Consider the following 25,190-nt stretch of genomic DNA (forward strand, 5'->3'; position numbering starts at 1 on the left):
GTTCTCAATTATCTTATTGCTAGATAACCAGCTTTATGTAAATTCATGGGGAAAAAAAGTTGCAATATTTTACCATTTGTCTCCTCAGAGATAACTACTATTATGTTTCCTGTGATTTCCTATGTGAAGATTTCTACATACGGATAGCAGCATCTGAACAAATGGCCGTTCTAAAGATGCACTCAAAGTGGAATGTCCCTTATAGCCTCCCAGCACTCTGCTTTTGTGTGCTAATAAAACATCTTGGCTCTCTGCCTCTAGAAGCAATGTATGCACCTAGCTCTTAGGCCTGCCTCTTCTCCTACAGTGTGGGTGGTGAGGGCAGCTCTCATCCCCTGGGGCATCACCTTGGTGCCCACTCCAGGCAGGGTGCAGAGGGCCTTGTGAGCATCCTCGTAGGGGGCCTTACACAGTTGCTGTAGCCAAGGCAGTCCGCCGTGCTCTTCCAGGATGGCTTGGGCACTGGCGCTCACGTAGCGGGCACGGTAGCCCAGGCCAAGCTTCCGGAGGTGAGTCTCCACCTTGGGCCCTGCAGAGAGTGGGAAGGAGAGCAGGGGTCTGGTATCCTTACATCCTCCCTGTCCTCAGCTAGTGTGTGAGTCCTCTACCCTACAGGAATATTTTTCCTAAGCACCTTGGAAGACAATGGACACTTGTATGTACAAGGGAAAAGGCTAAAGATGTTTTCTGAGCACTATTATGTGTCCTAAGGAGCTCCAGGAGCGTAGCAATTACGAGTCAGACTGCGAACCTCAAGGTCAGAGTTCGAAACTACTAGCCATTCCACAGGAGAAAGATGAGGCTTTCTGCTCCCGTAAAGATTTACAACCTCAGAAACCCTCTATAGGGTCGCTATGAGTTGGAACCGACTCCAAGGCACACCACCACCACCACCACCATTATGTGTCCTGGTGAGGCGCTGGAGGATAACCAGCAGTCCAAACCCATCAGCTGCTCCTCAGAAACCCTATACAACGTTGCTGAATTGGAATTGACTTGATAGCAGTTAACAACAACTATGTGTGAGGCACTGGGTCAGGGACTGAGGAGGTGCTCCTCCATGGAGCTCTTACACTTTACGAAGGGCCTTCACACCCAGGACCTAAAACAGTGACCACACTGACAATAACAGCCTGTTATCAAATGCCGGGTGATGTGCATTGGTACAGCACTTTAGGTTTGTGGTTGCTTATGCTTCTCACAGAGCCCGAGGATAAAACGGTTGTGCTTCCCATTGCTTTTTTTTCCATATTCTTTTTAATGGTTGTGGTAGTCTATTCTTTGAATACACAATAGATTTAACTGGTCCTCTACCCCACTAATATCTAGGTTGTTTTCAGTCTTTTTTTTTTTTTTTAAGTTTTATTGTGAATTATGTGATAGCTTACATGGGAGAACATTAGTTTTACATTCATTCTATCGTATATCATTTCACTGCTATGGTTACAATCCTCTCCATGCATCATCAACCAACCAAAGGGTATACCCTGCAAGCCTGTCTTCCCACCCCCCCCACCCCATCCCCCGGTCTTCATGTGCTTCCCATTTAACAGATGGAGAAACTAAGGGTTTAGAAGAGGATTAGGGAACTTGCTCAAGAAAGGACAGAGTGGAGATGAAATCTTGGACACCAATGCATGTGGTTATAACTCACTATACAACCCTGCCTCACAACTGCTCAATTCTCCCCAAAACCCTCCTAGAGAGAAACTCTTATCTCCAGTCTCCAAACATACTGAGAGACACTTGCAGAAGCAAATGGATTCGTTGTGGTCTTGTAACTACTAGGATGGGAGTTAAGACTCACTGCTGGGTGCCTAAGTATCACAAACATGCTCTTTTCCACAGACAGCCTGTCTCCTTGGTCGGCAATCTCCAAGCATTTCCCTTGCTTGAACTCTCACACCTGTCAACTTTGGTACAATACTTGCCTCACCAGGCTGCTGTGGAGAACATGTGTGTTCATGGATGCAACATTGTTGGGTTCACTGCAGAGCTGACACCTTGAGTTTTCTGCATACTTCCTGGCCACCAAATACTGTGCTAGGTGTAATATGTACACTTTTTTCTTTGACCTTCATGACAATTCTGGTAGGCAGGAGCTATTATTATCCCATTCAGATGAAGAAACGGAGCTACAGAGGCTAAATAATATGCCCAAGGGCACTTAGCTAGAGGTCAAGTGGCAGTTACGACTCAAGCAGTTTGTCTCCAGGACCCTTACTGTTAACCCCTGCATTATAAACGGTATATTGTATATGCCTGTTGGCATTTTAGGGATAGTTTGAGAAGGTGAGGTGTAACTGGGATTGATCAGTGCAGACAAGGTGATTCTGGACAGGATCAGTATTGGAGAAGGTGAAAAGTTTTAAGGTGGGAAATGGTGACCAGGGAAAGTTGTTGGAAGGCCTGGGCGCGGGGGACCTACCCACTCACCAGCTAGGGCCTGCAGGCTGGGGAAGCTGTAGTAGGTGACATCGTTGAGTTGGATGAGTTGAGGTCCGAGGGCCTGACAGAGTCGCTCCACCATGCCAGTGATGCGGGGGATGTTGTTGTTGGAAGAACAGATGAAGGAGAAAAGACACTCGATGGGGTCCTGCTGCAGAAGCCGCACACCTGAAGGGCAGAGAGGTACAGAAACACCTAGAGGGAATGGCCTCTTCCCACTCAGAGATCTTAGGCATCAAGGCGCAAAGGGGATCCCAGAAGACAAAGGACAGTGTTGTTAGAGAAAGCAATACTAGGCCTCTCATTCTTCATAGCATCGGGTGAGGTCTGGGCTCTCTATTGTCCTATTCTACAAATAAAGACGCCCTGCGTAAGCACCAGGGCAGGGATACGTGTCTGTTTTGCTCATTGCTATATTCCTAGTCACCCAGCAGACACTCTGTAAATATTTACAGAATGAATGAGATATCTGCTGCAGGTCACACAGCCAGAATTTGTCTCAATAGCCTTGATAGGCAGAATAACAGTAGATATAAAAAGTTAAAAAAATATATATGTACATGTGTGGCACTACTCTAAGCACTTTACATCCTTATAAAATACTAACAGGGTTGCATCTCCATTTTGTTGTTAGCAAATGAGTCCATCCCAACTCATGGCATCCCCATGCACAATGGATGAAAATGCCGCCCCATGAATGGTTACAGATCCATTGTGAGCCACAGGGCTTTCATTAGCTAGTTAAGATTCCCAGATCTTTCCTCCTACTCTGACCTAGTCTGCTGAAACCTGTTCAGAATCGTAGCAACACAGGTTCCCACTGACAGACGGTGATGGCTGCCTGACCAGAATCCACCACACATGAAAGGTGACAATTCTATCACTTAACCAGCGCTTATTAACCTCCATTTTACAGATAGGGAAGCTGAGTCACAAAGTTAAGTAGCATGACCACAGTATAAGAACCCCAATTCCTGCCCCAGGTCCTGTACTCACCTTGGAATTTCTGGGCCACCTCTTGGAAGTGGGGGTCCACAGAAGCCCAGCGGTAATATAGTTGAGCCAGGCTGACATCCAGCTGAAAGTAACGACGCACGGCTTGCAGCTCCTTTAATGTGGGCTTGCCGTCCTGGCTGTCCTCCCCTCGGTATACGGTGCAGTAGAGCTTCTCCTCCGTCTGAGTCAGTGTCCATACTTGGTCCGCCAGCACGCCACTCCAGTGCGCAGGGGATTGCTCCCTCCACCTGAGACCCCCAAGGCACAGCCCTAGTACTATTTCCCTTTCTAGTCCCCCCCATCCAATAGCCACTCTATCTACAAAACCAATTTACTTAATGCAAAGCGAAAGTACTTTCTTGGGCATTGATTCTCTTAATCCGCACAACACTGCACAGATTTAGCTCACCACCTGTATCTGTTTTCTGTTTTGCATGGAGGTTTCTCTCGTCACCCCAGCATTTCTCTGCAGTTCAAGTATAGCCAGGATCCTAGGTTTCTCCTAGGTGCAGTCACTCACCTAAAGGACTGTCCAGAAGCCAGAACTAGGTCCAGGCGCAGCTCAGAGCGTGGACAGGGAATGGAGGCCCAGAGCGCTGGGGTGGAGGCTAGAGTACGGTGACCCATGCTATGGACCATGATCCTGGGCAGGAGAGAAAAGGACTAACATTTGCACACAAAGCTCTGCCTCCTAATGGCCCCGCCCACTCAAGACTAGAGCAACTCACTGTCAGACCCGCCCACAGGGACAGGCCTCCATCAATCTTTGTGTTCAAGGCCCCGCCCAGTTCCATTTAATTTGTCTTGTAACCTAGCAGTTCCATTTAATTTGTCTTGTAACCCTGCTAATTTCAGGGTCCGCAGTTAGAAACTACCAGCTATTCCGCGGGAGAAAGACAAAGCTTTCTGCTCCTGTAAAGATTACAGCCTCGGAAACTCTGTACAGGGTTGCTATGAGTCGGAACCGACTCCATGGCACACTACCACTACCACCACTCCTTGCAAGTTCCGCTTCTCACTCCTGCCCTCTGCTGTAAAGTGCCGTCCAGTCAAGTCCGACTTATAGCGACTTTGTACAGGGTTTCCGAGGAGCAGCTGGTTGACTTGAACGGCCAAATTTATGGTTAGCAGTCCAGGGCTTATCCTTAATGGGTCACACCAGGGCTCCAGCCTCTTGTATTTCTGGCGGTGCTGGTCCCAATCTGCCAATTTACACTACCATACCTCACTCCCAACCCATAGACCCTGAGCCACAGGAACTTTTGGAAGCATGCGCAATCGCATTTTCCGGTTTTGCGAGACAGACGTCATTGTCACCGGAAGTAGTACTGAAGCTCCACCTATCTGATCAAAGGAGCCAATCCGAAGAGGAACTAAAGCTGCGGGGTGGAGGGCAGGGGGCTGGAGAACGCCCAAGCGGTTGGCGCGCTCTTGACTTATTCCTCGTATGTGCTTTTCCGGGTCATCTGCACTCGGCACGCTAAGGTGTACTGTCAGGGCTGTCCCTCAGAACTGGCCGCTGATAGCCCTCAGTCCCGATCTTCACTGTCTGTTCTCAGAGCCCTTTTATTCCTCAAATGTCAGACCTCAGACACAAATTCTGCTCCCAGTCCACTTTTCTCCATCTCAGCTTTTCACCGCTGAGTCTCCTCACACCACCTCAACCATCTGCCCTCAGTGCCTCTCATGAAACCTCTTCACCAAGAATCAGACCGGCACACAGCTCCGTCCCTCCCGAGTGCAGTGTGCCCTCCCTCAGGATTCTGCCCTAGAGCTCACCAGTCTACCCTCAGAGTCTCAGTCCCGCCCTTCCTGTAGGCCTCCACCCACTGCCCTTTCGAGACTTGTGCAGAGCCTTCCTCTGGGACTGAGTCCAGACAAGCAGCTCATTATTTTCAATCTTGTTTTTTATGTCCCCAAAGAGACAAATGTGTGCCACCACTTGGGCCCGGGAAAGATGTATTCTGATTTCTTCCCTTCATGAAAATGACACAAAAAGCTGGGATATTAGAGACATGCACTTTATATCGCTGGGCCCTTTTTCACTTCCTAGCAGTGGTATTTGGTGGTTGTGTCTGAATGATTACAAGTCTTATAAGGGCAAGCATCTCTCATGGTGTCTACTATGAGCATGGGATGGTCATCAGTTTGTTTCACTCAATATTTATAAGGTCTTAGACAATTATTTTTTATCCTGATTCTGTCTTCCTACTATTTATAACCACCACCCCACAATAATGCCTAGCACTCAGAAGGCATTCCGTCAATAAACGTTGTTAGAATGGCACAAGAAGGTGCCAAAATTGGGGATGAATGGAAAAACAGCTTTCTACAGTCTTACTATGTCTTCAGCAAAGGGGGGATGGGTGTTGGTGAGCTGGCTGTAGTGACTCTGAAGTACTTGGACCATCCTACTGGCAAAGGACTTGAAGCATCTGAGGTCCAGAAAGGAAAGTGCAGTTGTTCAGCAAACAAACAAATCTGAGCTCTGCAACTTCCTGAAGATATGGGAACGTGGGCAACTTAATTTTCCTAAACCTCTGTGTCTTTGTAGGGATAATCATCCTATTATTAACCCACACATATTGATGCTTCAAAAAGTTCATGGAAAATCCCTATTATTTAATTCCATTTTTGCCTGAATTTTTTGAAGCCCCCTTGCACAGTAACTGCAAGGATTATGTAACAGTATGTACTATCTAGAGTGGATGGAAATGGGAGCGATCATATTATCTTTGCTGCTGTCTTATTAAATACAGCATGCACAGCAACCAGCAACCACTTGGGTCCAATTATTTACCATCCCTAGGGGACAGAATCTCTCTTTTGACCCCATCCCCCGGCAGAAGACATGAACTAAAATTCCAAATAGACCATTTATTTTCTAAGAATCAATATATTTTTCTTCCTTCGAAATAAATACAAACCAGTTTGAAAGGTGGAAGGGAGGTCGATGGGAAGAAGGGAAGTGGGGACAGGCCCCAGGCTTTTTGTTTTTGTTTTTTTGTTTTTTTTAGTACCAAATGACTCTGGCGCGACCCGGAAACGCAGTTACAAATGAGAATAATTTAAATTCTCCACTAATTACAGTATATACAACAGCAGGGGACGGGGTCACCTAGTGCCCCTCTTCTGGACTGGACAGACAACAATCCCACTGCTAGGCTAGCTACGCCAGCTCACCTCACCACTGGCAGAGGCCTCAGGCCTCTAGGCAGTTACAGATTCTCCTGGCAGGAGCAGAGAGAGGTGGTGGGATGGCCTGTTTTATGCAGTGTCCTAACCGTGGCCCACCACCATGCCCTATAATGCCATGAGGGCTCGGGGGCTCTTTCTGGCCTGGGGGACCCTCTACTTGCCCAGAGCCACCATGGGCCCTTGGAGTGTTCTGTACAGTCCAGCTGCACTAAGAGCGGGGGAAACCTCCCCCACCCAACTTCCCCTGAGACTGGCCCCAAGACCAGGAATGAGTCAGTGCAGAGGCCGGCGCCACTCCAGGACAGTGAGCAGAGGGGAAGAGAGAGGTCACAGGGCACTGTGGTTTGGGCCGTGCTGGGTAGCATCAGTCACTATCACTGGTCTCGCTGCTCTGCTCACCCTGCACCTTGCTGCGGTGCTGCAGAGCCCTGTGGTAGGCGATCTGCACTGACTTGCGGATGTTGGACTTGCGACCCTCCAGCATCTTCTCCTTGTCCAGGTCCTGGTTCACCCCTAGAGGAACCAATTTGGTCCTGGGCAGCCACTGCCTATAGAATGAAATGAAGATCAAATAAATTATCTCAGGGACAGCAACCATCACCAGCCTTCCTCACTCCTTCATTCATTCAAGCATACTTCCTCAGCACCAACACTGGGCCCGGTCCTATGATGGGTACTAGGGTCACAGGGGCCATAAGACACAATTCCTGCTCTTGAGAAACTTCTCACAGTCCGGTGTTGAAGAAAACCCAGTCAACAGTCACATTAGGGGGTACTTATGGGCATGAAAAGGAACAGCCGTGACCTAACTTGAAATACGGACCCTGTCCCATAGGCTCCAGGCAGACTGTACTGACACTTTACCATCAGACAATGAACAGAAAGGCTAGTCAATATGATAGAAAAGCAATTCAAGACTAAATGCTTAGGCCTTCTTTATCCCCATCTTGTCACCATGGAGGCAGAGGTGGGAAAACTAACCTTGAAGCCACCTGGGTCTGGATGGGGAGTCACCCTCATATTTGCCACAGTCATCAGTGGTCTTCTGGTTTCTAACTACAGCTCTTTGCCAGCTATTGCCCACAGCTTCTCAGACTCCTGGTTATAATCCTTTACTCAACGATCTGTTTTAAGTCTCTTCTCCACTGATGAGTAGACAGCCTTGTGTGTCTGCTGTTGGAGTTTCCCGCAACCACACAAGGCTGTATCTATGGCTATGGGTCACACCAAATGCTCCCCTGCTCCCTTACCAGGTTCGTTTGTTGTCAAAGAAGAGGACGAGGTAGAGATGCTCGCGGGCTTCCTGGGTCATCTGCTCCCCAAGTTTCAGCACCTCCAGTGGGGGCACAGGGATGGGAACCCCATGGTGGAACATACCCTCCCGGGGCATCTTTGGATCAATGATCTGAAGGTATAATAAGAGTCTGGTTTGGTTCAGTCCACTTCTCCCCCAAGGCCTGTCTTTCCCAAGAGTTTGGAGGGTACCTCTGAGAGGGCCAGAGAAAAGCTATGGCATTGTAAGGCTAGAACACTGTCTCTTGGCTTCTTCCTGTGCCAAATTGTTCCAGAGCCCAGGGAGCAAGGGGAACGGAAAAGGGACTGATAGAGAACTAAGTGGTACTCGGGTGGCATCTGCCTTAACAGTCTAGCTGCCCAGCATGCTTGTGCTCTGCAGTTCAGGAGGGGTTAGGAAGCGTCTGCTTACTGTGAGCCCTGCATTTTGGGATTGAAAGACAAGGGGCATTGAAAGATAGCAGAAGAGGAAGCCTACCAGAGCTGGGTACGATGGGTACCCTCGGCATTTGGCCCATACAAGGTCCAGAGCATCCAGGGGGGAGTCCTCATCTTCCGAAAGCCAGCCAGCTCCCCGGCCCAGACTCTTCCTCACCACTTCACAGGAATGGGAGAGAGGGGGCGGATCAGCAGCTGGGGGACCGACGAGGCCCTGACACTGGGTCCCAGGCAGCCCTGGCCTTGGGCGAGGGTACTTACTGCTGTGACCCACGCCACGGCCAGTGCCCACGGAGTAGGCCTCGTTCTCGGTGCCTGAGGTATCCTCACTGCTGTCTTCTGGAAATGTGCCCCGAGAGAAGGAGGGCTTGCCCCGGCCTTGTTTTGAAGGTGTTGTGCTGTGGGCAAAATACCGGGAGTTTAGCTCAAGACGGGAGGCCCAATGGATGCCTTCTCTTTAAGCCCCAAGGTCCTAGGCATTTGGAAAGTCAAGGCTACACAAGGAGTTTCCAACTCAAATGCTCTCAGGGGCCTGGTTTGGGGATAAGTGTGTGCCCCATCGATCGGCAGCAGCTACCACTTAGCCTCAACCTGATGCCACTTGACCACACTGGTCAGATTAGCCAGCCAGCCATTCTCATACTGTATCAGAGAACATAGCAATGGAGACTTTCTTCCATGGAATTTTCTGATTTGTTTTTAAAACACATGTTAGCCAAATAAAACATGTCTGCAGGCCAAATCCAGGCCATAGGCCGTCACTTGCACCTTTGATGGTTCCTTTAGTTCCACAAAGGTAACATTTGGAACTACCCCATTTACTTTGCAGAGAACTTGGGTGTGACCCATTTGCCTCTAGGCTGAGCCGGCTGCCACCCCCTCCCAGCAGGGAAACCTAGAGCCACATGCGGTGAGGAGCTCTGGAAGGGCTGGTACCTGGTCCGGTCTGAGGCGGCGCTGCTGCTGCTGCTGCTACTGGACTCGGAGTCTGAGCTGCTCCTGGGAAGGCTACGGTCATTGCGGTATACCAAGAAACTCTTCTTCACTGGCTGGTTTCCACTGCTGAAGCCATTAGCTGGTAAGTCTTGGGTAGAAGGAGGAAGAGGGAAAGATACAGTCAGGAAGATGCAGATCAGCGATGGTGTTGGGACAGTTAGGACTTGGAACTTGGGTGTCTCCCTGTGCTGGGCAAGTCCTCCAACCTTGGCCAGCAGAGCTAGCTCGCAACTAGCCACAACCGTGGCCCCACCCCTCCTGTGGCAGTTATTGGCCTTAAGACACAAATGGCTTAAACAACAGATCCCCAAGGAAGGTAAGAAGAGAAAAAGTGAAGTAGTAAAATGGAGGGGGTGGCTGGATAGGAATCTGGCTGGGTCAGTGTCTCTGGGACTCAGTTTCATCTGTAAAATGCAGGGGTTGAATGAAAGGATTCCTAAAAGCTCTGACATTTTATAAGCAAATGAAGGGATTAGCTGGTAGTTATGTTATGGAGAATGACAGCTTTGTTCACTCTCTTGGGGGACTGGGTGATGGTGAGGCTCACCCATTGGGGGGTCTTCTGTGGACTTATCACTGTCGCTGTCTGAGCTCGAACTGGGTCGGGGGCTCCTACCCCGCTTGCGCTGACGTAGGGAGCCCATGATGGGGAGCTGGGGGGGCCCCACAGGACTGCCTCCGTGGCTGGGGGTCATCTGGCTCTCCCGGTTTTTGGGGGGCCGGCCCGGCCTCTTGGGCGGTCCAGCTGTCTTCGGGTTCTTTTTGGAGAACAGAACTGAGGTTCTCCTGCCCACCTCATGTGCGGGGGTTGAGGACATGTTGGGACCCAGGCCTGGAGCAGAGAAAGAGAGAAGGAGAGTTGGTGAGGGGTCTGATGTGCAAAGGGAAGATGTCCAGGGTCATGCCCGTTACTCCAGCTAGAGTTGGGAAGGTGATCTTGGGGCATGGAATAGGGACCACTGTCCTCTTGTAGACACAGCCAGAGTGGTAGCTAAGAGTCCCTGACTGGGGAGAGCACACCTAGCTTCCCAGGAGTGACCTCTTGCCTGGGGGGTGGCAGGGGTTGGTGTGTATGGCAGAGACAGTGTGACTTGCTCTAGGGTCTAGCTTCCTGTGGGTTCAGACCTTTGCTTGTCTCCTGGCTGCTGCTCTCCTCAGCGGCACTGTCTGTCTGCCCATCCTTGTCACAGGCAGCCGGGTGAGGGGTCAGACTGCCCCGGCTTGAGGGCCCATGCCGCTCAGGCCCATCGCGTCCAGTCTCCCGTTGGTGAGCCAGCTTCCGCCGCAGAGCTGTCATCTCTTTCTTGATCATCTTTGCACGCCGTGAGCGACCGACACTCTGCTTGCTGGCGTTCACCTCATCCAATCGCTCCAGCAACAACTTCAGCTGCTCTTCCACTGGCAAGTGCTTCTGGTTCTCCAGGAGGACCAGCCGCTCTTCCTCTGCTGCTATGGGTGAGGGTCAGAGGGTAAAAGTCAGACTTAGGGCAGCCCTCTGGGCCCCCTGAACCTGGGCAGACAGCAAGAAACCCGAACTCTTCTCGCCTCAGTCTCTCACTCGGAACTGTAAAATGGCAGCGACTAGATGTGGGATGGTTAAGCACTGTCATCTACCCACCCAGCCTGGCTTCTTGGGGGGGCCTTCCTGGGGAAAATCTGACACTGCTCAGTCTAGTTGCTTCCTGCCTACACTGTCTGCTCCCATGAGATTTCTGGACATTCTAGGCACCAGAATATGTGTGTGTGTGTGTGTGACTATTCACCCACCATCTTCAGTGTGATGTGGGGCCTCATCTCCAGCCAGGCCGTGGGGGATATGCATGCCCGTCTCAAAGTCAATGCCCATTTTTTCTGCCTGGCGCCGGGCCTGGCGGAGTACAGCACCACCTTGCTCTCGGAGCCTCACTGCTGCCCGGTAGAAGATGGTGTCCTTGGCATTGTACTTGAGGCAGTTGCTGACGATGAGATTGAAGTCCTCCTCGAAATCATCAAAGTTCAGGTAGCGGTAAGCCTCCAAGTTCTGCTTCATGGTGAAAAAGTCCATGGGCTTTTTGATGTGGTCTAGGTAGTCAGGTACCTGAGAAAGCAGGGCAGGTGTGGCTAAGTGGAGACAGGCCCTCATTCCCCGAGTCCCTGCTCCTAACAATCCCCCCTAAAATGTATCCAGCAACCTCCTCCCACCACAGTTAGAGGTAGGCATCTAGCACAGTGGGGAAAGCGTTGGATTCTAGTTCTGACTTTAGCAGTCACAAGCTGTGTGACCTTGGCAAGTCTCATAATCTCCCTGGGCCTTCATTTCCTCTCCTGGCAAAAGGTGATGAAAATACAGCCATGTCTACCTTCTAGAGCCATGTGAGCGTTCAGTAAAAAAATGGCTAGCAAAATCCCTCGAAAAGAACAACACCGTGCATTCCTTGGGTTTTCACTTATCATTAAACTTTGAAGGAGGCTGCTACCTCAGGACTCTCATTTTATACCTTGTAGAGAGAAGAGTCTGCCAGTCAGGACCTAGGGCGTCAGAGCTGGTTCTTTAGGTGCTGAGCCTTCTAAAATCTCCAGTCTAGGGTTTAGCACCCGAAAGTGTCTTCCTGCCCTGGAATTATTCATTTGGCAGACTCTGTCCCTGCCTCTGGGGAAGGAGTGCAGATTGCCTCCCATTCTGGCCCTTGGGGTATGACAAGGACAAGACAGAGTCCAGGTGATGCACCATGTGGCTCCAGTTCTTCCTGCCCCACAGCCACCAGTCCCTCTCTTCAAGGTCCCCTCCTAGTCCCTGGCCCAGACCTGCAGCAGGGGTCCAACTGGGAGAGGAACAGAAAGAAGGTGGAGTGAGGGGAAGAGATTCTTACTTCATCCAATTCGGTTACCTCAGACAGAGGGACCGGCTCGCTGAAGATGTTGCCTGTGTCCTTCTCTTGGAGCTGCTCTAAGGTTTTGCGAAGGAGGATGAGGAAAGGGGTCAGCTGCATCTCCATGGCGATCTGCTGCACCTTGATCTGACACACACAGAGGCCCTGTCAGCCAGGCCCTTGGCAGAGGCATTTGAGGAGCTGGTCCCAGGCTGGCTTGGGAACTTGTGTTCTTGCCCACCTCCACAGCCAAGTGGACTCAGTCAGCTCCACCATTCTTTAAGGTCCCACCCAGTGAAACTTGCCCTAACTGCCCTGGCCTTCTCCTTTCCTCAATTTCCAGCACTAGCAACCTGTACCACGTAATTTGCGGTTCATTCACACTCTACTTTTGGTAGGCCTGAGAGCTCAGCCCTGTTACTGCCTGGCTATGGGGCACATGCTTCCTTTTCCCGTGTCTGTAAAACAGTCACTCACCATCTCCCTTTTGAGCTTCTCCCGCTTGCGGATCAATTCCACTAGCAGCCGAGCTCGCTCCAGATCATGCCGGAGCCGCTGCCAGGACTTGAGCTGTTCTTTCAGGGCCCAGTTCTTATCCTCAGACTCTCTCTGTAGAGGCAAAAAGTAGATCAGAAGATGGTGAGGAAACCAGAGAAAAGAAAGGCCAGAGGCGGGGGAAGGAGCACAGTGACTACTGGCAAGTACTCTTCTAGCTACATGTCCCCAGAACTTGGCACAGAGCACGTGTTTAGCACATGCTTACTGAGTGAATGAATGGCATATAGGAACAATGCACAGTCATCAAGCTGATACCTATAAGGACTTCATCCTGGGCCTGGTCTGAAGGCAGCTTTAATGGAAGAAACAACCTAAGCACTCTGACACTGGAAGCAAGTCTCTCTCTGTTCTCTTCCTTATGACCCCAGAGCCCACATGGAATCTGACACCGTACCCCGACTTGATCACAGTTCCTCTGAGACTGTAAGTGTGTCTGCAGGCGACGTAACAGCGGGACCCCATTGCGCGACTGCCGCTTAAGTGTCCAGTAGCTGTGTAGTCTCTGCATGAACTGGCTCTTCCTCTGGATGGTCAGGCGGTTGGTGATTTTGCTAAGCCTGGGAGGCAGGGAAACAAAGAGAAAAACCTGCTATGTCCTGCTACTCTTAAGCAGAGTTGGGATTTCTAGCCAGTGAGGCTAGACAGGGGATAAGTCTCTTGTGAGAAAGGACTGGGACACTGGAATTACAACACAGAAGGGTAAAAGATATCACCAATGGACCTTCTGTAGACAGGAAGCCAAGCTCCCAGTATTAAGCCAGCATCTCTAGCCCTGTGTATGAGAGCGTCAGGGGCTTCTTCCCTTAAGACTGCTCACATCATTGCAGCCCAAAGTATACTTAACCTTGGGGTACCCCATTCAGATTGGCCCTTTGAAGTTTTAAGATAGAACATAGTACTAACTATAGCATATCAACTACAGGAGAGCATATAAAAATAACTGATGATCACGCCCAGCTGAGTGACAGAAACCACTTCACAGTCCTTTCCTTTCCCTTTTTCATTCCATTTCTCCCTTCCTAATCATACCATTTTATCCTTTGTGGCTGGTGACCAGCCATCTTCTGTCTTCCTGAACTTAAACCCACCATCAAGATGAAGGGCAGGTTAAACCACCCACTCGGTCTACCAGATCAAGGCTGAAGTTTCTGCCTCCTAATGGAAAACTTAAGTGACCTGCTATAGCTATCGCTTTCTAGAATTTTGTTGTTACTTCGATGCAGATCCCGACAGAAAGAAAACTCAGCCCTGCCACTCCACTCTGGGATCTGCTGTCAGTTCCTCCCCATGAGGGCTGCTTCTTCCCTCTCCTGCCTGTCCATCTGCACCCAGCATACCTGTGAGGGGGGATGCAAGGCACCGACACCACGGGCGCAGCTGCTCGCTTCTCTGCCAGGATCTTCCGCGCCTTCTTCATCTTGATCCGGGATTTGGCCTTGGCCTTCTTGACCTTCTCTGAGCTCCAGCTCTTCCCCTCTTCCTCCTCTTCGTCCTCATCCTCTTCACCCTCACTATGGGACAAGGCAGGCAGGCGGCGTGCTGAACCCGGGGGCGTGTGGATGTCACAGTAGGCTGTCTTGCGGACACTGAAGGAGGTGCCGTTGGCACCAGTCTCCCGCACAGGTTCCATCTTCATGTAAAGGCCAGCCTGCTGAGCACATGTCACGTGGAAGGCCGTGTAGCAGTTGGCCTTGTGGCACTGGATACAGGCCCCTGAGCCTCGCTGTTTGCAAATGTAGCAGGTGAGCTTCCAGCGAGCTGGCGGGATGTGCTCTATGCTGTCGATAGGCTCTAGGAAGACTGTGTTGGCGAAACAGACCTCGGGGATCCACAGGGCACACACCACATGGGCCCAGCGCCCATCATCTGTCTGCTTGAAGGCACCGCCCTTGTTGGGGCACAGAGCACAGTCCACAGCGCGGGAGGGTGACTGCAGGCAGCGGCGGCACAGCCACTGGCCCTCGGGGATGTAGGGAACACCGTAGCACTCCTGGTGCACGGCCAGGTTGCACATGTCACAGAAGAGGATGACGTTGCTGTTCTGGCACTCACCGTCATTGCAGATACAGCACACGGCATCCTCATCCACTAGCGCATTGGGGTCGCCTTTATTGTGGCTCTCAAAGTATGACTCCTTCTCCAGACGGTCCATTAGGTACTCAAAGATCTCCTGTGGGATGGGACTCACACCCTCTGTCTTCCGCCGCTCATTCATGATGTCTAGCCAGATATAGTCCTCCTCGTCCATGTCATACTCAACTTCCTCATCCAGCTCCTCTGCCGATTTCTCAATGTACCTGTAGTGTGCACAAGCGGCTCAGCATCATATTTTGTTGGGATTCCCCGCCCTTAAAAAGTTATACATACTGAACATTTACTCTATGCTAGGCCTGTGCCTTTTCTCCATGTGTTCTCACTCCACCCTCACCTTAACCTAGGTACTAAAGATACCATAACCATCTACTTTTACAGAGAAGCGAACTTGGGAAAGTTAATTCACTGTCTCAGCTCATCTGTGAGAAAGTGGTAGAGCTGGACATGCCCTCAAGCCTGCCAACAAGGCTTACGTCCTAGCTGCTCCCTTGGGGTGCAGACGTTCAGCTAGACTCCAGAAGGGAGGTTGGGGTAGCTAGGACCCATTGGGAAGAAGACAGTGCACAGTCAGGGGAATGAAAATCCATGGGTGTCAGTTGCAAAATATTATATATAAGCTGTTTTAGTACCAGCTAGTAGGACCCTGACTACAAGGAGGGCTTAGAGCTACAGTGGGTCTTCAGCCAGCTGGTCCCAGCATCAGCTCAAGATTCCCTCAATGCCTAGCCACTGGTTTTCCGTGTGTTTTTTGAATAACCTTGGAAAATCACAGTTATAATAGCAAAAATTTATTGAGCATTTACTACAAGCCAGGCATCCTGCCAAGTCATTACATGTAATTCTCATCACAAACCATAGGGTCCATGTTCTTACTCCCCCATTTTACAGATGAGGAAGTGGCAGAGCTGGAACTCCAGCTTTAGACCTAGCACTCCTAACCTCCACCCTTTTGCACTCCCTCGGCCAGCAGGACGAGAGGTGAGGGCTGCTCCACGTGCCTGTGAGATAGCGCGGGCTCCCATGCCCTCACCATGCTCCGGGTAGCCTTGATTCGGATATGTAAAGCTACAACATACAGTGGAAAGAATGGGGCTTTGGCTTCTAACAAACCTGGATTTAAATCCTGGCTCTGCCACTTTGTGACCTTCAGACATCATTGCTCTTCTCTCAACCTCAGTCTCATCGATGGTAGCATGAAGACACTACTACCTACTCACAAAGATGCTGTCAGGATTAAATGGAATTACAAAAATGAATGGGCTAAATCAAGAGGCACAGAGCAGGCCTGAGATTAAAGTTAGCTCCTGTCCCACTCCTCCCTCCCCATGTGATAAACAGAACTCTAGCCGCTACAGCAGGCCAAGAGAGTGCAAGAGCAGGAGCCACACTGCCTCGGCTCTGTAGGGTGGTAGGCAAGTGACTTAACCTCCCTGGGCCCTGCTTTCCGCCTCTGTAAAATGGGGATGCTAACTTGAGCCAATGTCACATAGCGTTATGAGCATTCAATGAATGAATACAAGGAAATGACTGAGAGCAGTTCCTGGCATGGAGCAAGTATTCAATAAATGCTAGCTTTATCGTGAGCTTTCATATAGCCTTTACCCAACTTGCCTTGCAATGAGCCTAACTCCTCACATCCAGGAGGCAAGGACCATATCTGATTTACCACACAGAAATAGGCACTCCATTTTCTTGTAAAAAGCATTAGTACACTGTATCTTCACTCTTTTTACATTTCCCCCAAGGTAAGTGTAACATCCTCATCTTTGAATGTGAGTGGGCTTAGCGCTTGTGTAAACCATCTGGCCCTTCTGGGTCTTGGCACCAGCTCTCCTGAGCAGCAGTTCTGAACCCTTCTACTGCCGTGCCACACATTACATTATGTGATGGTACATAACACACTCCACAGGGCACCCAGATTACAGGCTCTGGCGCAGATAAGGTACAATTTCTGCATGCCAGCTGACAGCCAACCTTCTCTCTTCCCCTAAAGAAAACGTCAGAATCCAAGTTAAGAAAAAATGATGGTGTTAGAGAGATGGCCTCAAAATCGTCTTTAATTTCTATAAAAAGTCAATCATTTCCAAAACTTGGGACGTCCCTTTAACAGCAGCAACAAATGCTTTGCAACAATTTCCAACTGACAGCTGTCCATCAGATGTAAACTGCAGCCTCAGGAGGTGAAGAGTAAATCTGAGTAGAGGGAGGGAGAGAGGGAACGGAATGGCTAGGGCTGCCTAGCAGAGCAGAAAGAGCCCCAAGAAGAGTCTCTGTGCGAGAGGCAGTGATTGAAGGGCCACGGCTAACAAAGACTGTGGAAAGTCAGAAAGAAGTGGAGCTGGGCTGAACAGATGAAAGAACAAGAGAGGAAAGTAACATACTGGGCTGTATCACTTGGGTTTGCTTTTAAAGAACTAAGATTTAATACAACATGTGAATTGCAATTTGGGTCTAAGGTCTTTCCTATGAAAACCTGTATGATAAATCCTTCTTGGAGATCATACTTTCTGATTAGCTGACACCAAAGAGTGCTACTTAGCTATCTCATTAGAATGTTCTTTGCCTAGGATGCCAAGACTTTCAAAGCAAAGCTTTATGCTTGGCTCTTGTACCATCCTGTTCACTTTTACCTCATGTTACAAGGAATCTAGCCTTATTGTACCTGTTCCTTTTCTAGGAGTCACTGGTGGTGCTGTGAGTTAAACACTGGCTGTTAACCACAAGGTCAGCAGTTCACACCCACCAGCTGCTCCCATAAAGATTTACAGTCATGGAAATCCTAGGAAGCAGTTGTAATCTGTTCTATAGGGTCACTGAGTCAGAGTTGACTCAATGGCAGCAGCTTTGTAATACAAAGACAATTACATGAAACAAAAGGGCCACTGAAGGAGTATAAAACACAAAATGATGAAAATATTACATAAGCCTACTACATGATGAATGACAATAGCAGAAAATAGTAGGCAAATCATCTCTTCAAAGTGCAAAGTGTTTTTAGAATCTTATAACATCAGTGTTTCCTGCCTTGAGCAAGTAGAGGAATATTGTACCCATTCTGCAGTTAAGGTTTCTATAAAACCGGAAGTCGCATGAGTTGCCCAAGTCACACAGTAAGTGAGTAGAGAGGATCAAGGACCAGAAACCATGGCACAGCAGAAATACTGCAGCTTTGGAGACAGAAGGGCTAGGTTTGAAGCCCAGTTCAGCTATTTACTGGTGGGTGAGTTTTGACAAGTTTGGTCCCCTTTTGTAACAGTTTGCTTATCTGTGAAATGAGAATATCTGCCTAAGTGTTGATGTGAGAATAACATAAAGGAGTGGTTATGAAGCACCCACAGAGTTCTTGGGGGTGGGGGGTATGTGTGCAAATGGTTTGTGCTAAGCTACTAATGGAAAGATTGATGGTTCAAATACACTGAGTGGTGTCATGCATGGTAACTGCTTCTGTAAGGTTTCGTTAGGAAAACTCTATGGAGCAGTTCTACTCTGTACCACATGGGGTTACCATGAGTTGGAATCTGCTCCACAGCAGTGGGTTATAAAGCACCCAATGTTGGCCTGGCATGTGGCGTATACAGTAAATGGCACCATCATTAGCTGGGGCACTGCTTCTTCTAGTACCCTGGCAGGATCAGTATGCCTCCTTTATCCCTGTCATTCTCCTATCTGCTGCCTGTTACCTCTCTGGCTCCTGAGCCCTGTTTGACCGGTTTTCCAGAGTTCGGGCTGAGGGTAGCCTTACCGGTAATAGGAAGTTGGCCGGGGCGGGGCATCAGGGGTATCCTGCTCCAGCTCCCGGTACACCACCTCTGGTAGCTTGGGAGTGGTGCTTGCAGAAGCATTATGGTGGTGGTGGTGGTTGGAGTCCTTGCGCTTCTCCTTGTTTTTATGCTTGCCTGACTTAGGAGTGGCAGCCGGAGTCTCGGTGTTTTCCTTGTTGCTGCCATTCTCAGGGGCTTCTTCTGGGGCCTCCTCATCCTCTGACACTACATCCAGGTTATCAAAGATGCTGATGCGGTGAACACGGCCATGCAAGTCCACCTCCACCATGCGCTGGGCCTGTGCATAGCTCATCACCTCACGGCCTGGAGACTGTGACACATCTGAGGGGCTAGGTGACTGCTTGTTGGCTGGGCGTGATTGGCGCCCTTTCTTCTTGTGCTTACGGAGCGGTGTCTGCTGTGGAGGTGGTGGGTTGTCATGGTCATAGTGGTAGAGGTGGTACTCGATACCACTGTAGCTCTTATAGACCTTGCGGCAAGTCTCCACGGGACACTCATACGGTGGCTTAGTCGCCCGCAAGTTGTGGCAGAAAGTCTTCACATCAAAGTCCACCCCCATGCTGTCACAACTAGAACACAGAGATCAGTTAACATAGACCTGGAGAGGGGTTCCTGGCCACCCACAGCAGGGATCCTGCTTTCTCCAACCCCCATCTCCCCTCAGCAAAGGTCACCAGGTCCTGGCCAACCTATTTTGACAGCACCTCCAAATACCATCTCTTCCACCCTGGTCCTGCTCTAGGACCTTACTGTCTCTTGCCTGGTCATCATCCTATGTCTAAATTCCTCTAGACCAACCTCACATCATTCGGCTAGAGAGATTTTTCTTCCCAGTCCAATATCATGTTAGTCTCTTGATGGAAACCCTCCATGTGCTCCTCACTTCTTTCAAGGCAACATTCAAAGCCCCCTCCCTCACTGTCTGGCTCTAGTCCTCTTTCGACTCTTCAACAGCTAGAGCAGTGTATCTCAGGCAATTTGTCATTCTCTGACTATGTTATAATCTCTTAATTCCTCCCAAATGACTTGTATTTGGCAAGCCCTCCCTTTATCCTTTCTGATTGGTAAGCTCTTACTCATTTTTCAAAACCCAGCTCAAATGTCACTTCTTCTGGCATGACTTCTTTGACTCTCTTGAAGGAGCTCTGCAACCACAGCATTCCATTCTCACGTCTACTATGACACTATCTGTCAAGAAGACTTGTCCTTCTCCTCTTCCTAGACTGGGAGTTTGTACAGTGCAGACATGAATGAATGAATGGTCTGCTGGATAAGAAAATCACCAGATTTAGAGCTGGTAAAGACGGGATGAAAGCTAGTGTTACCCATGTAGAAACCTGAACGAGTAGCCAAGGACTTGGTCCTGGACTCCAACAGAAATCACTGGATTATAAAAAGAATCAGTTCGTGGCTGAGGCCTTTAGGGGGAGCCTATGCCCTTGCCCTGGGGCTGAGTTGGGGATATACTGTGGAGGCAAGTGAAACCGAGGTCATTTAGTTAGGGACAGTAAGTACCGTGCTTTACATTTGCAAAACTCATTCACCCATTGGTAACATCAACTATCTTCTAAGTGCTAGATCCTAAAGGTACAAACATGAACAAGACAATTGGGCACACTCAACTCCATGCAAGTCCTCAGGGGCCCTCCCTTCCTTTTCCTCAATGTTTGAGTGAGAGGAGATAGCAGATGGTACCAGCCCCCAGGAAGTCTTGCCTGCTCAGAGTCTGCCCCAATTTCTCTAGGCCTGGCTGAGTTCAATAATTCAGCTGGGGACTTGGCACCAACCCAGGCAAAGCCACCCTGAGCTGCTGGGCAAATAGTGAACTCTCTTGGCTTCTTTCCTCCAGCGGTTCAACCAGGCAAGTGCGCTGCTCCCCATCTTCTGTCAACAACGCCTGACTCCTACACTAAACTCAACTCCAAGAAGCTTCCATTGCCTACCTGCGGATGTGACTTAAAACACAAACCAACAGGAGGTACAAACAAGCTCTCATCTTTCTAGGCTGTGTACCCGGCGAAGGTTAGGGCTCTGCCACCTGGCTCCCCTTTGCAGCAGCAGGGTATAGGGGGCGGAGACCAGAACTTAACACGAAAGCCCGTGGGGAGGGCCCGGGACCCAGGAGTGTGGTGGCTGAGGCTGTTCTCTGTCTCAGAGGACCGGAGGAAGTAGGGGGCGGAGGCCGGAGGGGCCACGCCAGGCCGCAGAGGTGCCTAGAGCCCTCTCCCGGATGCGGCGGCGTTTCCCTTTTGTCGAAGTGTAACAAATTAAACAAGGCTCCTCTCCTGCCACTGGCAGAGGCAGCCCCCCAAAATTCAGTATTGCCCCAAGATGTCCGTTGGAAACCGGTGCACTGTCAGTTCTCCCAAGGGGTGCCCAAGCAGTGCAGCTCAGTGCACGCAACACGAAAGTAGCTAACCATTTCCCGGCTGGCCACTCCCGCCCAGGTCCCAGGCCCGCACTCACCGGCCACCTCGAGTCCCGGCTCATCGCCGGGGGCGCCCGCCGGGGCTGCGACCCCTCTTGGGGAGGCCGGCGGGAAAAAATGGACCAGGAAGCTGGAGCCCCAACTCTGGGACCACAGACCTCGCCACCCCGGGGCCCCGCCGCTCCGCGCTCCGGACGCGGCTCCCCAGGATTCCCGCGCTGACCCCTGCCGCTCCCGGTCCCGCCGGCGTCTGGGTGTCTCGACTCCGTTCGCTGTGGCTGGCCGCCGCCCGTTTCGCGAGCCCTAGGTTGCTCGGCCTCGGGACCAGGCGCCGCTGGAACAATGGAGCCTCCGGGAGGCAGCGCAGCGGCGACGGCGGCGGCAGAGACTGTGGCGGCAAAGGCAGCGGCAGCGGCGGTGGCGGCGGCAGCAGCGGCAGCGACGGCGTCTGCGCAGGGTAAACCTGGCGCCGCGGCCCTGCCGCGCTGCACTTTCGCCATGAACTCCCCACCCACCTGCGGCGATCTATGGCTACTATCTGAGACTTGAAAGACCCTTTGGACACTATGAAAAGCTTCGCTGGACTCTTTACCTTAGTGTTGAGTTTCTGGGGAATGACATTATGGTGCTAAGGGGCTAGAGGAGCGGGGCCGTTTATAGCGAATCTGCGTCCACGGACTGTGAGCGCCGGACTGGGAGTGAGGAGCCCGCCCTTCTCCCCTCCCCCTCTACGCCCTCTGTCTCTCCTCCCTCTGGCGCCGTGGCTGCGGTAGGAACCTGGCTTTCGTCTCCGAGAAAGGGAAAGAGGCGGGGCTAGAACCTCGGGGCGGAGCTGGAGGCAGGGCCCAGAGCTAGAGGGAAGCGGGCTGCAGCCTAAGTGGGGGAGGGGTGAGGAGAGACGAGGGGTTTGGGTGGGGTGGGGTGGGGTGGGGCTGGAAGAGAATAGAGTAGTCTGTATAGGGTCAATAATTAACAATTGGATCAATAAGCAACATCATGCTAGATGGAGAAAAGATTGAAGTTTTCAAGGATTTAATTTGACTAGGATGCATAATCTACACCCATGGAAGCAGCAGTTAATAAATTAAATTACATATTGCATTGGGCACATCTGCTGCAAAAGATTTTTCAAGTGTTCAAAAGCAAAGATGTCCCTTTGAGGGCTAGTGCTCCTGACCCTCAGGCATTTTCAATCATCTCAAATGCATTTGGATTATGATGTTGGTGAAGAATATTTAATATACTGTGGACTGCCAGAATAAACAAATCTGTCTTGGAAAAAGTACAGCCAGAATTCTCCTTAGAAGTGAGGCTGGCGAGACTGGTCTATCTCATAGACTTTGGACATGTTATCAGATGAGACCAGTCCCTGGAGAAAGACATCATGCTTAGTAAAGTCGGTCGGTGAAAACGAGGAAGAGCCCAAGGACACAGTGGCTGCAGCCATGGGCTCCAACATTGTGAAGATGGTGAGTTGTTGTTGTTGCGTGCCGTGGAGTCGTTTCCGACTCATAGCGACCCTGCACAGGGTTTCCGAGGCTGTTAATCTTTACGGGAGCAGAACGTCTCATCTTTCTCCCGCGGAAGATGAGTTTCGAACTGCTGATTCGTAACCACTACGCTACCAGAGCTCCTTCTGTCTTTGTGAGTCGAACTGTGATTCTACGGCATTTAAGCACAACAACAATGGGGCGGGGTTTGTAGAGAGTGGCAGAACTTTTTGTAAACTGGTGCCCAATAAGAAGGAGAATAGGGCCAGAGGTGGGGGTAAAGGGAGGGGTTAAACAGAAGAGTGGGCGTCAGAAAACGTAAAGGGGCGTGGCCTTAGATAGGCCTGAAGGGCGGGGCTGAACTAGAAAAAGAGGAAAGATCTGGTAAGAACTTTACCAGGCCGAAGGGAAATGGGCTAAGGATAAGAAGGAAAGGGAGGGGCCAGTTAGGGGTAAAAGGACAGGAATGAGGGAAAGGAAAGAGCCTGGAAAAGGTAGATGAAGTGGGGCTGGAAGGAAGGTGCACATTTTCCTCTGAAGAGGCTGGGTTTTGAAAGGAGCAGGGATCTGGTAGGGTGTGAAAGTGCTTGTGTAGGTTCAAGTGCTGGAAACCCTGTAGTTGCAGGGGGTAAGGGGGGTGAGAGACTGCAATATGGCTACAGATTGCTGCTTGGAAGATGGTGTCAAATCCACAGAACTGGTCTTTAACATGATTGGGCTGCTTACTGGCTGTGTGAACGTGGACAAGTTGATCCATTCTTCCTATCTCAAGTTCGCTTTTTGTAAAACGGAGCTCAAAAACTGCGTGGTCAGTTCTTGGGACTTTAAACAACTTAGATGCTAAGATGCAGGTTAAGTTGTTAAACTCTGTTGTAAAAAGTTAAGAGAAGTTTTTCTTGATAAAAGAAACATTCTATGATGGTTACTAAGAATGGGAGGGAAGAGAAAATTGCTCATGGGCTGGAGGGTATGTCACACAATGTTAACATGGGTGACAGGGCAGGCAATATACAAAAGGGAGGTTGGCAGAAGAAAGATGAAAGTATCAGAAGACACAGGGAGGACTGCAAGAGTTAAAGTGGATAGAGGTAAATACTGTTAGTTTATGGTATACTGGGGGAATTTCAATAATTATAAAGAAAATAAATATATGATTTTATTTATTAAGGTTTTTATTGTGGATTGCATGAAAGTTTACAGGGCAGATCATCAGTTTTACATTCAATAAATCATACACCTTGTTTCATTACTATGATTATAATCCCTTCCATGTATCATCAGTTAACAGTATTTCTCTCTATTCACTTTAGTGTTTTTTAAAAACAAACAAACAAGCAAACAAAAACACTCAGGCATATATAATACTTTACACCTCCAAAGGGTACATTCTGCAAGTCTGCCTTCTGGCCACCAGCTCTTAGTCCCTCTCTTCCCATGAGTCTAGAGTCCTCAGCTGCTACCCCTCTCTGACCCCCAACTTTGTTTTGCCTCTACCTTTGGCATGCTTGCTTCTCTGGATAAGGTCCCGCATTCTGCTTATGCTCTTCTCTCTTGATGGACCTAGTGTCCTCTGTTTCTGGACTGTAAGATTAACCACTCCCCTGTTTTTGTTACAAAACATCTGCCTTTACAATTACGACAGTCGCAATTAGTCATGATAACAATTATTGAAATTTATGATTTATTGAATATAAAACTGGTGATCGGCTCTGTAAACCTTAACTGAATTCACAGTAGTATTTGTAAAAAACATCTTAGGCTCTGGAGTAAAACTGATGAGTTCTATTGAACAAATGACTTCACCTCTCTGAACATCAGTTTGCTTATGTGTAGAGTAGGAATGGAATCCTGATGTGGTGCTGTAGGGTAAGCACTGGATTGCTAACTGCAAGGTTAGTGGTTGAATTCCACCAGCCAATCCTTGGAAACCCTATACAGGTTCACTTTGACTTGAAACTCACTCAATGGCATGTATGAATAACATGTATATACTAATATGTATATATTACCTACCTCAGAGAGTTGTGAGGATTATATGATGATTATAAATTATTTAACAAAGCATCTAATAATGTAATAAATGCTAAAAAAAATGTTAACTGTTTTTATTGTTCTTGTTCAAAAAATTCAACAAATGTATAAGAGCAGAGTTACACAGTCATCTTATTGTGGACCCCTTTGGAGGTCAGGGGCTCCTTTGAGAAACTGATAAATGCTATGGGCCTTTATCCTAAGAAGAAAAGATATATACACGCTAAGTTTCACTTATCGTTTCTGCAAGTGTTTAAAGAATGTAGAAAGAAATAATGGATGAATATGTGGTTGAATGGGGAAGTATCCTTGCTGTGGTTGTCCTTGCTCCTTCCCTCTCTTGGTGTGGCCTGAAGCCCTGGACTCCCTAGTCTCCCATCCCAAGACTCATGAGACAGGGGTGGAGTAAAGATCAACTTTATTGTTGGTATTAAGGCAGGGAGATGAGGGAAGTGCCATGCTGTTCTCAGCCAGCCAGCACCTCCCTCCCAGTGAGGCCCAGGGCTCCAAGACTCTCAGGCTTTCAACAAAAGCAATGGGTAAGCAGGTAGACTAACTGTTAGGTGTTGGATAGCTGGACTTTTCAGGG

The 25,190-nt window shown here is 49.6% G+C and overlaps 2 protein-coding genes across 3 annotated transcripts; both read right to left on the reverse strand.

Moving 5' to 3' along the window:
- Window positions 1–347: 347 nt before the first annotated feature.
- On the reverse strand, window positions 348–4,071 carry OGG1 (8-oxoguanine DNA glycosylase; the record flags this gene model as incomplete). Its single annotated transcript, XM_006859166.1, has 4 exons — window positions 3,965–4,071; window positions 3,445–3,692; window positions 2,437–2,616; window positions 348–529 (listed from the first exon to the last, which is right to left on the reverse strand). Coding segments are annotated over exons 1-4 (717 nt in total), but the record flags the coding sequence as incomplete, so codon positions are not given.
- A 2,935-nt stretch (window positions 4,072–7,006) lies between these two features.
- On the reverse strand, window positions 7,007–19,211 carry BRPF1 (bromodomain and PHD finger containing, 1). 2 transcript variants are annotated; one of them, XM_006851557.1, is made up of 13 exons: window positions 18,613–19,211; window positions 14,114–15,073; window positions 13,171–13,333; window positions 12,696–12,827; window positions 12,237–12,365; window positions 11,137–11,446; window positions 10,495–10,818; window positions 9,917–10,201; window positions 9,310–9,457; window positions 8,635–8,771; window positions 8,414–8,532; window positions 7,893–8,047; window positions 7,007–7,190 (listed from the first exon to the last, which is right to left on the reverse strand). In XM_006851557.1, exons 1-13 carry the CDS (start codon window positions 19,209–19,211, stop codon window positions 7,007–7,009), a joined length of 3,645 nt encoding a protein of 1,214 aa, XP_006851620.1. The 2 variants fall into 2 exon arrangements, with proteins under 2 accessions (XP_006851620.1, XP_006851619.1); XM_006851556.1 differs by having other exon boundaries at window positions 12,219–12,365.
- Window positions 19,212–25,190: the final 5,979 nt, after the last annotated feature.

The sequence above is a fragment of the Chrysochloris asiatica genome, unplaced genomic scaffold (genome assembly GCF_000296735.1).
Source record: "Chrysochloris asiatica unplaced genomic scaffold, ChrAsi1.0 scaffold00030, whole genome shotgun sequence".
Taxonomy (NCBI): Eukaryota; Metazoa; Chordata; class Mammalia; order Afrosoricida; family Chrysochloridae; genus Chrysochloris; species Chrysochloris asiatica.